The 12,528-nt window shown below is 40.7% G+C and overlaps 2 protein-coding genes across 2 annotated transcripts in view; one reads left to right on the forward strand and one right to left on the reverse strand.

Annotated features, from left to right (window-relative positions):
* Mekk1 (mitogen-activated protein kinase kinase kinase 4) overlaps positions 1-12,528 on the forward strand; it is a 110,055-nt gene that overhangs the window by 66,721 nt on the left and 30,806 nt on the right. The gene's annotated exons all lie outside the window — the stretch shown is intronic.
* Positions 1-12,528, reverse strand: part of LOC145989408 (angiopoietin-related protein 7-like) — a 31,165-nt gene that overhangs the window by 14,628 nt on the left and 4,009 nt on the right. Inside the window, exons 2-3 of the mRNA XM_083124748.1 lie at positions 596-762; positions 257-465 (exon numbers count right to left, since the gene is read on the reverse strand). Coding sequence (XP_082980874.1) covers positions 257-465; positions 596-762 — 376 coding nt within the window. The remainder of the gene's footprint in view (positions 1-256; positions 466-595; positions 763-12,528) is intronic.

A 12,528-nucleotide genomic window follows, 5' to 3' on the forward strand; every position in this document is an offset into this window, starting at 1 on the left:
ACTGTGCGAGGTCTTGTCTCTGTACCATCTTCAAAATAAAGTGCCATGACCATCCATACTATAGCGTGCAACCAATATGTGGCCTACATTAACTTTCTATGTAACCCACATCAGTACTTATTGAAAACAAATTATTTTTGAGGCATTAACTCAGTCACTGGCCATGCATGTAAAATTTTGGTATCCTTACACCTAGCAAATAAATCTAATCAAATTTTTTATCTGGTCATTATTCTCATGTAAAATGTATACTAACCTGCTCCAGATGGTCGAGATGGCCCAGTAGTTTGCCTGATTTCATTTTGCCCCTGTTTGAGAGTTGTCAGATCTTGCCTCACTCCTTCAAACAATGTATCGAGCTTATTGATTTGCCAATCGAGTTCCTGCACCTTACGGTTCACATCACTTAAAACCCCTTTTATGCCATCACTCTTTTCTTGGGACTGCACCTCCATCTTGGTTAGCCTGAAACAGATAAAGCACAAGCTTTTAATAGTGTAAAGTAACTTTAAACAGAAATGATATGAAACTATATGGTTTATCTCTGTTTAGTTATTATTTAAATCCATCCTATTTACAAGTCTTGTACACATACCTGTACTCAAGTGTTTCAAGCCGACGTAGTTGTTGTTCATCCAAAGCATGAAGTGCTGTTAAACGATCATTCAGCCGTTGTAGAAGCAACACTGCTCGACCTGGTATATCATCAGATGTCCGCTCACCCTGTTCTGTGGAAGTTGGTTGATTGTATGAATCTGAAACCTGAAGTTAGAATGAGCTTTAAATTCTGAGTTTTGTTGTTTGTTTGTATGCAAGGTATTTCTTTCCAATTTCTTTCCTTTTTGATACAACAGAGAATTTGTTTCATATTAAATTATTAAGTCTTAGCCAATACAACTTTTGGCCGATACTGATACTGCCAGCACTGATAATGGTACTTCAGTTGTATATTGTGAAAATTCGACCTGGTTTACCGCAACAGTTCTTATTTATTGTATATACAGAAGGTTGTTCGGGATATATCCGAACGACTTTCAAGGTGTACTGACCTCATGAAATGCTATACTACCACCAGTTGTGTTCTATCGGATCACCAGCATTGTGAACTATCACCCTACATCAGAGTTTCCATTGTAGCAAACTACGTTGGAGAACAGCCATGGGGAATCCTATCTCATTCCTCTCTGCAGGCTTTCAAAGACCAGGAAGGGTGCGTGTTCCAAGAGTCTGAATGCACAGAAACTCATAAGACTTTCATCAGGGCTTTTCACCGTAATGTCCTGAAATGGGATAACACACATCCCTGTTTCCCTCTCCATTTTCTGATAAAAGCAGAGGGATGTTCAGGTTTGGCTTGATGCCTTGTCCGTATGGGTGCGCAACTGTTCAGTGTCCTCTCTGAACAAACGACAGATGTCTGTATGTTCACACTTCTGTCCACCTTACGTATCAGCAACTTCCTTGCATAACTGAATCCATTGACAACCCTGAAGCCACTTTGAAAAGTGTCCCAGAAGTAGTGAATAAAGGTGCTGCACTCCTTGCCATTGGTGTTATGGTATGTATTTGATCGAATGTGTTTAGTGCCAGTGAGGTAAATGTATGCTTTGTCCATTGTGACCACAGTCCTCCATTTCAATCCCACCAGTTGTATTTCATAGAGTTTTCTGCAGTTGATCCTGCATTCGGCAATGTGGTGCATGAGGAGGTGGTGTACGCAAGCCTTACAAACACACCGCAGCCGAAGACAGTTGTGGATGGTCATGGTCACAGTGGAAGGAGCCATGTGCACCCTCCTGGCCATCTCACGTTGGGTTGGTAAATTTCCCTGGCATGTCATTCACCGAATCTCTCGGAGCACAACAGGCGATACTTTATGCCTTTTGTGGGTGAATGTTTACCAACGGCCCCCTGTTTCTAAGTATTATTTTCTTCCAATGCAAGGAGTCCCGTGTTGGATATGCAGTGAAGGCACATTGCACATTGGTGGTTCGGATCCCACTTTAAACTGCAGGCCCAGTCCCGATTAGCCTATCTGTGCATAAAGTGGACTTATAAACAGAATATTTAAAACATCGAAAATATTTAAGAAGTGTAAAAATAATAGAATTCCATAGATTTTGAGTGGCTGCTTCAAAAACTTATCACATACGCACAATCCAGAAATTTCGAATTCTTCATTATTTGCTATTATAACCTCGCCCGATCGTCTCGATCGAGACGCTTTTAGGTAACCCTCGGGTGCCCGATCGTCTCGATCGAGATACTTTGTCAAGGTCGTAGTTTTTACGTTATAACTTCGCTATTTTTGGCTAGAATTCCGATTTTCTTTTTTCATATTGTTGTTAACACATGTATTTAACAGAAATGATTGTTGCACGTTTATTTTTTCATGAAAATGGCGGGAAAGAAGGAGACTTCTTTTTGCATCTTTTTTCAAGGGAAAATTTTTGCCGACAAAGGAAGGCCAGCTTTGTTGTTCTAAAGCAATGCGTTTCCTTCACCCCTGAAAACTGCATTCGAAGGAAGTTTGTTTATCGGTACACGAGGTCAAAAGGAATGTTTTCCGTCCTTTTTTTCAGGGGGGTGGGGGGAAACCCCAATTTTTTTTTTTTAAAAATATTTTTAGGGGATTCCCCCTCCCCCTCCATATATATGCCGAATGTGCATAAATTTTATATCGTCTGAATCTGTGATTCATTCCGCGCACAACGGTATATCATTTATCTCTCTAGTGCAATTAGCCTCTGAGCTACAGTCATTTCAAGGTAATGCTGCATTTTGAAGCTTGAATCAGTGGCGTGCTGACCATTCCTTTTGGGGGTAGAACTCACGTTACATTGGTCATACGATAATAATGTAAATATTTTTGTGTTCCTCATATGCCAGCGATAATTTCCATGTGCATGTTGTCTCTCATGTACTTTTTTTGGAATTTTGGCGGTTCTCTCCTCCTCCGCCCGCCACATATACGCCGAATTTGCATAAATTTTATATAGTCTGAATCTCCGGTTCATTCCGCGTACAGAGGTATATCATTCATCTCTCTAGGGCAATTAGCCTCCGATCTACACTCATTTAATTGAAACTCTGCATTTTGCTCAAAATCAGCTCGGTCAGCAAGAGGTACCTGTGAAAATGGCCTTGGGCTCCAAATAAAACATGGAAAATATGTAAGAAGTGTAAAAATAATAGAATTCCATAAGTGGCGTGCCCAGGATTTTCGAAATGGAGGGGTTATATACACTTTTTCTTGGTAGCCAGCCCTCATTTTGTCATATTTTCATACCTTTGACGTTCCTTTTTTAGGAATACTGGGCGAAAAGGGGGTTATAACCCTCCTCAACCCCCCCTTGGGCACGCCACTGAATTCCATAGATTTTAAGTTGCTGCTTCAAAAATCTTATCACACACACAATCCAGAAATTTCGAATTCTTCATTATTTGTTATTATAATGTATTATTTAACTACCTGTCATAGAATCAGCGAAAATGTGTGCAGTTTTGCAGTATGCTGAAATTCTTCTCTTCACTAACTCTTTCTCTTTCCCACTTTAGAGTAGAATTTTTCATTCAACCAATTTGCATTAGGATTTAATTCACAATTTCTGATTTCTACATGCCACTTTCATGTGTGGAAGTCAATAATTGTGATGCAATGACGTATTTATGATTTTCGATTCTTGGAAACGAGTGTGTATACTTGTTAATTGAGATGGAACAAGTCCAGCATTTCTAACTTGAGACCAGTCCGAATGTTAACTCCCGAGTTTTGTCTAATCTCGATAAGGATTCAATTCCTAATTGCCCCATCTATAGTGGAACCACAAGCAAAAAAACCTGAGCAGACCCGTGACTCCTGTGCACCGTACTCCCACGTGGAGGGGAGGGGCAGAGTGGTGCATGCTTCCTTATGGCCCGAGTTGAACCGAAGAAAAGGGAGGTGTGCGGAGACTTTTCGTCCAAGGTTCTTTTGTTTGTGGTCGCTCTTTAAATGCGTAGACTAGTTTGTGTGTTGGAGGGGGCTGCATAAAATGTGCTTAATATTGGTGATTCGAGTCTCGCATGCTTACCTGTCTGGCAGAGTGGTTAGCACAGTGTGCTACAACAACAGGGGTCCCGGGTTCGAGTCTGTCTGAGCATGAGTGTTCTTTGTGAGTGCCCCTTCATCTGTCAAATGGTTGCGATTAGTTCGAAGTTGCAGCTGGACATGGCAGGATTTTTCTCTGGAAGGGGCAAGCAAGGTATTTTCTCCAAGGTGGGGGGGCGGGTGGCAAATGAGGCACATTCTCCCATATAATAGTGTTCTCCCTTCAGAAAACATTGCTTCAGTTTGAAGTTACCATATTCCTGCAAGACCCTTGCAATAATTCACATACTATAATGCGATAGAAATGAAATTATATGTGAAATAAATATTTTTGGTTGACTTTAATTTTCCAGGGGTCTGTGGCTTCCTCTGTCCCCTCTCTGGACGTTGACAAGTGGCATAAATCCGCGCTAAATAAAAATCAAATCAAATCAAGTATTCCCTGTGTGATTATGACTTCAGGGCCGATGGAATTCTATAAAATAAATGATTTTTTCTTAGTCTTGCTCGCACATTTACACCATGTATTGCTGCAATTGAATACATTACAGATGAAAGGAAACAATTACAATCATATCTTACCCTTATTCAAACACAAGACTCCTAATGCCCTCCCCCTTCGATAGTGTTGTGTTGCATTGTAATCAAGGGGTCCCGGGTTTGATTCCCGGTGAGGAAATATTGCACTGGCCTTACGTATTACTGTCCGATCGCAGAAGACGAGACTAGCTCGAGAGGACGAATCTACACGCCAGGGGGAGTACGCAGAAACATGCGCGAAACAACGCAGTAGATTTCAGATCAGAATTTCGTTTATATGCTTTCGGTTGTTTTGTTTATTATCGCTCCTTTTGCTACGTTTGTGATAACTTTTACACCTCGTAACCCCCTCCCTGGCGATTGTATCATGTGTGCAACGTGAGTGATTTTTACGGAACCCGTTTCCTTGATCTGTTCCGCCCCCTTTTTGCCACTAGATTTCGTCCAGTTGACGCATGCGTATTGGCATTGATAGTAGCGCCAGTCATGATTAGCCTATTTGTGTATAAAGTAGATTTTAAACGAACTTTTTGTTTACCAAGAGAAGGATCCTATATTCTCTGTTACGGACACACTCGATTTTCGTTAATGTTATATGTTGTTTATTTAAAACAATGATTGGAGGTGCCGGGCTAAAATGCGACCTTAATCAAGGGGTCCCGGTAGTGGCGTGCCCAAGGGGGGATGGTGGGGGTCATAATCCCTCTTTAGCCACGGTATTTTTTTTTTTTTTTTGTAACGTCAGAGACAGGAGAAGATGGCAAAATGAGGGCCATTTCCTGGGCACGCCACTGTGTCCCGAGTTAGATACCCGGTGGAGGCACATAATGGTTCGGATTTCGTATTAAACTGTAAGTCCAGTCCCGATTAGCCTTTCTGTGCATAAAGTGGACTTAAAAATATAAACTCAAACAAAATGCGCTCCTTCTAAGTGTAATTTTTTATCTGCCCTAGAAAACATAGATCCCGAAGTGTAATCATAAATACGCCACTGTCGTGGTGTTCTGTCAGGCACGTATCCAGGATTTCCTTTCGGGGGGGGCTCAACACCATTTTTTTAAGGGATGTAAGAACCTCACAATTGTATGTTCAAGACCAGTGGTGGCAATTGGGTTCCATAACGGGGGGGGGGGGGGTGCGGAGGGCGTTGCAAGCAAAGTTTACTTTCTCTTGGTAGACAAGGCTTAATATTAAGAGGCCATCATGTTGAGGCAAGAAAATAAAAAATGGGGAGCAACTATCCCCTAAATCGTCGCCAATGTAAGGCTGTCATTTTAATCAGAACGTGAAATCGGAACATTTTTTACCACTCGACTTCTCTGTTTCCATGCATTAACATTGTGTGCCGGAACCATCTCAGTATGTGTGTTTGTCCATTTCTTCTCATCAGGCATAAAAACGTCTGTGGTGTCTTTGAGTGTTTTTACGAAGCTGTTACACATGCACGGGATGGACAATCCACTCGACAACGCGAGATTCAAATTGTGGGCTGCGAACTGGACGCAGACAGCTCTCGAATATTTCTCTCTGATTCGAGCCTGAACACCACTAACGTGTCTTGTCCTCCCATTTTTCAGCTCTTATAAAAGTCGAAACCCACCAAATTGTTCAGATTCAGGCCTTAGCACTCACAAGTGTTCAAAAATGCCTGTCACAGCTTCCTCTGTCTTGTCATATATCGGCACGAAACAAAGGAAGTCTTCTCAAATACAGGTGGATCACGAAACAATTAATGCACAGTGAAAACCCTTCCGTTCCCAACACATCTACTGTTTCGTCTCCCAGTATGATGAAATGTTTACTCATTTATCTCCAGTGACGTACCCAAGGGAGGTTTGGTGAGGTAATAACCCCATTTGACCCAGTATTCCCCCTCTCCCTTACGAAAATCCTGGACACGCCTCTCTTTATCTCGGGCATTTTTTAAAATCAACTCACCAGAAGTTTTTATCATTCCGTATTGGACATTGAAGTAAGATGCGTTCTTCCTGCAGGTTTGGATATGATCCTTTAGGGTGCTGTCGTCTGCCTGCTTTCACACTTAACCTTAACAAGACCCTAATTTTCCATCCTTGTGACTTGGATTTTCAAGACTGAGGAAGGTTTCAGACCAAAGGGACACGCGATACATGTCGATTGGAATGGGCCAATCAACAGCAACGTTTCACACCGTAGCGACACAAAAGGCCGCACAAACCTAATTTCGATTTGTGAAATCCTCAGGCGACAGGGTGTGAAATCTCCCTTATTAGGCCACTGTCATTGCCACCTCGAAGTAGTAGCTCTTGTTGACCACAGAAAAAATTATCCTCAACCGGTGATAATGCTCCTCAGTTTTCTTCTCTCTCCTATATTTTCTGTGCTTGTTCACTATACAGGCAACACCTTACGATTTGATATACACAGGACATGTACTATGTAGACATTTTAACGAAAAATCGGTTGAAGTCAAGGATGGCTAGGTGGCTCAGTTGGTAGAGCCCTGATTTGGGTCCTGGTAGAGCCTGCAATTTCCGCCTAAAATGTCTACATATGCAACATCTTCTTGCTTTCTCTTCTCGACATTCATAAAATTTTCGGCTGTCTCTTTATGGTAGTTAAGTGTTTGAATGTATTTCGAACCCAGTAGGCTTAAACAAAAGTATTTTTTTATACCATGAAATTCTCGGACTGCATATACGAAATTTAGTTCTGGCAAAACTAAATCATCACTCAAAACTTTGCTTTTCAGTTGATCTATGCAGTTTATTTCTGTTTTAATAAACCACTCCAATATCCGGTACTGCTGAAATATTCACGAGAGAGAGAGAGAGAGAGGCCTTGATCTCTTCGGCCCTCGAACCAAACTAGCACTACACTGAGGCCCCGGAAATTCTGCTGTCGTCAATGTCTTCATTTTCGAATCACTATATCTTATAAAGCAATCAGAGGACGCTGACTGATCTGATCACCAACGACTGTATGAATTGTCACACTTACCTCTGAAATCTCATTAACCGATTCTTTGTACAGATCAACCAAAAAATTGAATCCGCGTATTTATATCCTCATTATATTCTAGAACGTTCCGCAGATAAAACGATTCGTTAATATCGCCAGTAGTTGACTCCTCCTCTCATTCAAGAACGTACCCCCTCCCGCCTTCCAGAGATTAGAAATTACAACGAATCGCCCTAAGTGTGGTGCTACCTTTGTTGTGCATCTTCCAAATACTGACAAGTATCTACATAGTGCTCAAGTGCGCTGCGAGAACACCGAAAGCACAAGAAAAGTGTACGTGCAATTTTATCAACAACAGGGTTATAGAACATTCTCCGTCTTGCCTCGATAATTGTCTATCTCCTTAAATCATCGTCACATTATTCAAAAAGCCAAAAACCTGATTTTATCTAGTGTAAAATAAAAAAATCCTGGGGGGGGGGGGGCTCGAGCCACCTCAACCCCAGCTTGGATACGTGCTATTAACAATAACAGGGTTATAGAACATTCTCCATCTTGTCTCGATAATTATTTCTCCCAAATTATCATCACACTATTCAAGAAAAAAAATCCTAGTTTTATCTAGTGTAAACAGAAAAAAATCCTGAAAGGGGGCTCGAGCCTCCTGATTCCCACCTTGGATACGTACTATTGACAATAATAGGGTTATAGAACACTCTCCGTTTTGTCTCGATAATTATTTCTCTCAGATTTATAAATTTATTATCTTCACATTATTCAAGACGCCAAAAATCTAATTTTATCTAGTGTAAATTGAAAAATTTCCTGAGGGAGGGGGGGGCTCGAGCCATTAACTATAACAGGGGTATAAAACATGCTCCGTCTTGCCTCGATAATTATTTATTTCCTTACATTATGTTCCCATTATTTAAGAAGCCAAAAAGCTAATTTTATCTAACGTAAACTGAAAAATTTCCTGGGTAGAGGGTCTAGCCCCCTGTGCCCCATCTTGGATACGTGCTATTATCAATAACAGAGTTACGGAACATCCTCCGTCTTGCCTCGATAATTATTTCTCTCCTTAAATTATTGTCACATTATTTCACACCACAAGAAATCAAAAACCTCTTTTTATCTAGTGTAAACCTAAAACTTTCGGGGGGGCTCGAGCCCCCTAAGTCCCCCCTCTGGATACGTGCCTGTGTTCTGTAACCTGTTTTTGTCGCGTGAGGAAAAAGAACAATAAAAACACGAACTGTTTGATGGTGAGTAAAGTAGCTTATATTACATACGATGTCCATTAATAGCCGTCTGGCGATTCGTTTCCTGCAAAACTGAGGAGCAGTCACGTGACCTTGGCGTCGCCTGTCTGGGTTTCTCATCGTGGAAGCGAGGTGAAGGTCTCGGTAGGGGAGAATAGCCCTCCGTGGGTCTTGTTTTTTTTTTTTTTTTTTTTTGGTATGCTCTGAATGTCGGGGACGAGCATTGGGCTTGTGCAAACGGTTACTAGCGACGAGATTTTCTCTTCTGTTACAGAAATTCTGTCGTAGAATATCTAATTCATAGTTTTACAAATCATTGATTCGTGTGTGTGGATCTCACGTAACACAATTTTGTGTAATTGCGAATGCAGAAGTTTATACTCTGAGCTGTTGCATATTAATTAATATATTACAGTCGGCTATCCAACGGTATATAAAAGCATGTTTTGTTGTTTGAATAAGATACACGTACCTTCCTATTCATATCCAATAAAGAAATACCTACTCGATGGCATAGTGGTAACGTCGTTACAGTAGCGGCGATTGGGTGCCAAAACTGAGGGAAAGGAGAGTTTACTCTCTCTTGCTAGACAAGGCTTAGCAGTAAGAGGCGATAGTTCAGGGCAAAAGGTGGGGAAGGCCACTTTTCGTCGCCTAGTAATCAATGGGTACCGGGTTCGATACCAGATGGAAGCACATATTGGTTCGTATTCGACTTTAAACTGTAGGTCCAGTCCCGATTAGTCTATCTGCATAAAGTGAACTTAAAAACTCATAATCGTACAAAAAACTTAACAATAACGTTTAGATAAATCGGCGACAAACATACGTTGGAGGAAGAATGAATCTTAACTAAAATCTTCACTGTGTTTAGTGGCAATGTTCAGTAATTTTGTCCCCTTAATCAGTGATGTTCCTGGTCCTAAAGGCGGCCCTGTTTTTTCACGAAAAGAAAGCAGTGGTCACTAATTGCAAGTTTTTATAGAACTTTCGATCTAGGAGGTTGTAAGTATGATTTGAAGAGGCTGTAAAGATATTTTGCACCAAATTTACCATGAATTAGGCTTTTGCGAATAACTTTATGTATCGGTTGACATTTTTCCACCGACACCATCCGATACCATTGATTTTGAGTCGCTAGAAGCGCGGCCAAGAGCAACATTTGTTCCTTTTCGAAGGTTCGTTCACTCTTCCTTGTGACAGAATGGAAGGCCAGCACAAGACGTTCTGCACATACATTTTCCAAGAAACGCTGGACAAACCCCTACCCTCTTTGGAAGCAGATAATTGACAAGATCAAAAGTTTTCGCAGAGCTAAAAAAAATCCTGTAAAAATTTCAGCCTGGCGACTGTGATCTTATGCTGTAATATGTACGAAATTTTAATGATTCTAAGTTCAAATTGCAGTACAGCGTAAGTTAACAGATTTTTTTTTTAATCAACGTTGTTAAATTCCAGAGAGTCAGTAATAATTTCTTCCTCTTTGTCCCCAATACCCCATTTTCTGTTTTCTCGAATGATTTAGCGATTTTTTAATACCGTGATGCTCAGGTTCTTATACAGTGTGTTTCAAAAGTTGCAAACCCAAACTTTGAAAATGTATATCATGAAAACCGTAAGAGATACTTACACCGGGTTTTCTGCATTATAAAGTCTCATCCATTGAGATATTTTTCAATGCTTAAAATTATCAGTTTTCTCCAGACAGAAAATTTAGATAAATTAATAACTGACGGAAGGCAGCATTAAAATTTTTCCTGAAATGCACTTTTGAATGAGAAAAATACGTAAGAAATTATCGAAGTGTCATAATTAGATGTCTGATCCCATGTCAATCTGTCATTTGCGACCAATATTGGTCATGTGCAACATTTGATGGATTTTTTATTGGCGATTTTATGGATTGAGTGAAAAAGTGCCATTTTTGAGACACATATGGCAATGCTAGCAGGTCGAAATATTGTCAACAGACGCATGTTACTTGTGCCTAAGTATTGGCTATACATTTACGTGAAAAATCATAATCCAAGATTTTGTGCCGAAATTGGACTCTTGAGAGAATCCGAGTCTGCCTCTGGTTACACTGAATTCTCTTCGCTCACTTTCGACGCTACTATGCCTGTTGTTTTAATTCATTCAGCATGGCGTATTCTTTGGAGCAGCGCGTGTGCATTGCTGAAGAGTATTTTACTACTCATTCTTACACTCATGTGCAAGAGGTTTTCCAAGAAAAATCCCCTGCTTCTGCTGTACCTCACAAAGCAACTGTTTTACGACTAGTCAAACACCAACAAATGATGCCACAAATTGTTAAGAGTTGGTATTATTATTGAAGATTAGGCACACACAGGAGATGTAGTACGCAGAAATTTTCAGCAAAAAATGCAGGCTCGACCAGGACTCGCACCTGGGTCTCGGGCATACCGTACGATATCTCTAACCGCTGAGCCGGCCTGGCCTCGCCTGATTTCTCGCTGTTGCTGTTTTTGCCTGTGCTAGTGCTACCTCAACGGTATCTGTTGCCTTTGAAACACAGTAGACTTCGACATTGCCTGGTTCCTCCCATTGTAGAGATGTTAATGCATTTTTCGCTGAAAATTTCTACGTAGTACATTTCCTGTGTGTGCCTGATCTTCAATAATGAACATCTCCACGCTGAGAGGAACCAGGCAACGTCGAAGTTTACTGTATTGCAAAGCCAATAGATCCCGTTGCGGTAGCACTGGAGAAGATTCCACGCAGGTAAAACAGCGACAGCGAAAAATCAGTAGGTCAGTGGTTAGAGCAATGACACGGTATATCAGAGACCCGTGTTCGAGTACTGGTCGAACCTGCATTTTTCGCTGAAAGTTTCTACGTTGGTATACAGATTGTTGAAAATCAATTCTCAGATGTTTTCAGCAAATTAACAATATTTTTTAAAACAATGTAATTGCTTTTATTTGGATACATGCTAACATCAATTTATTAACCCAGTGATAGCGTAAATGATTAGTTTAGTGCAGAAAACCTGGTGTAAATACCAGTGGCGTTGCATGGACATTTCGGGTGGGAACGCCAAGTCCGAAGGAAGAGTCGGCCCTTTCTTGCTTAATAATTTACTTATGGTATTAGTCGCCACAGGTATTATTTGCCTGAAGTAAGCTGGGTTTTCAATAAAACATCATCATTGCATGTTTTAGCTAGAAAATTAGATGCCTCACTATGCCACAGATGTTTTGAACTCTGGTGTTCTATACCTTTTTTATATCTTTCTGCATGACGCAAGTCATTAAAAACCTACCTGAATCACAAGCGCCTCTGCACAACAGTAGACGTCATTTTATGGGCGATCCAACTACTGATTGATTTGGTTTATTTTACTTCGCTTTTCTACCACTTTTGGTTAATTGCGAATATGAATATGAGTGATGATATTGATGAAGGGACACTGACAAAGAACACCCGTGCTCACGCCGGGATTCGAACCAGGGACCTCTGTCGTCTTGGCGCACTGTGAAAGCAGAGTGGATGATCCAAATATCGTACACTCTATTGACGTAACAGTGCCGATTAGTAATTCAGACCACTGTTTTTTACATCTTGAGAATGCTGATAAACATTTTAAAATAATTTTCTCCAGAGACCATTCGATGTTAAGAGTTTTCAAATGAATGCTAAACATTTCCATTCACACAATATTAAGTAGTTAGATAA

The sequence above is a fragment of the Lepisma saccharinum genome, chromosome 6 (genome assembly GCF_977018435.1).
Source record: "Lepisma saccharinum chromosome 6, izLepSacc3.1, whole genome shotgun sequence".
In the NCBI taxonomy this organism is placed as follows: Eukaryota; Metazoa; Arthropoda; class Insecta; order Zygentoma; family Lepismatidae; genus Lepisma; species Lepisma saccharinum.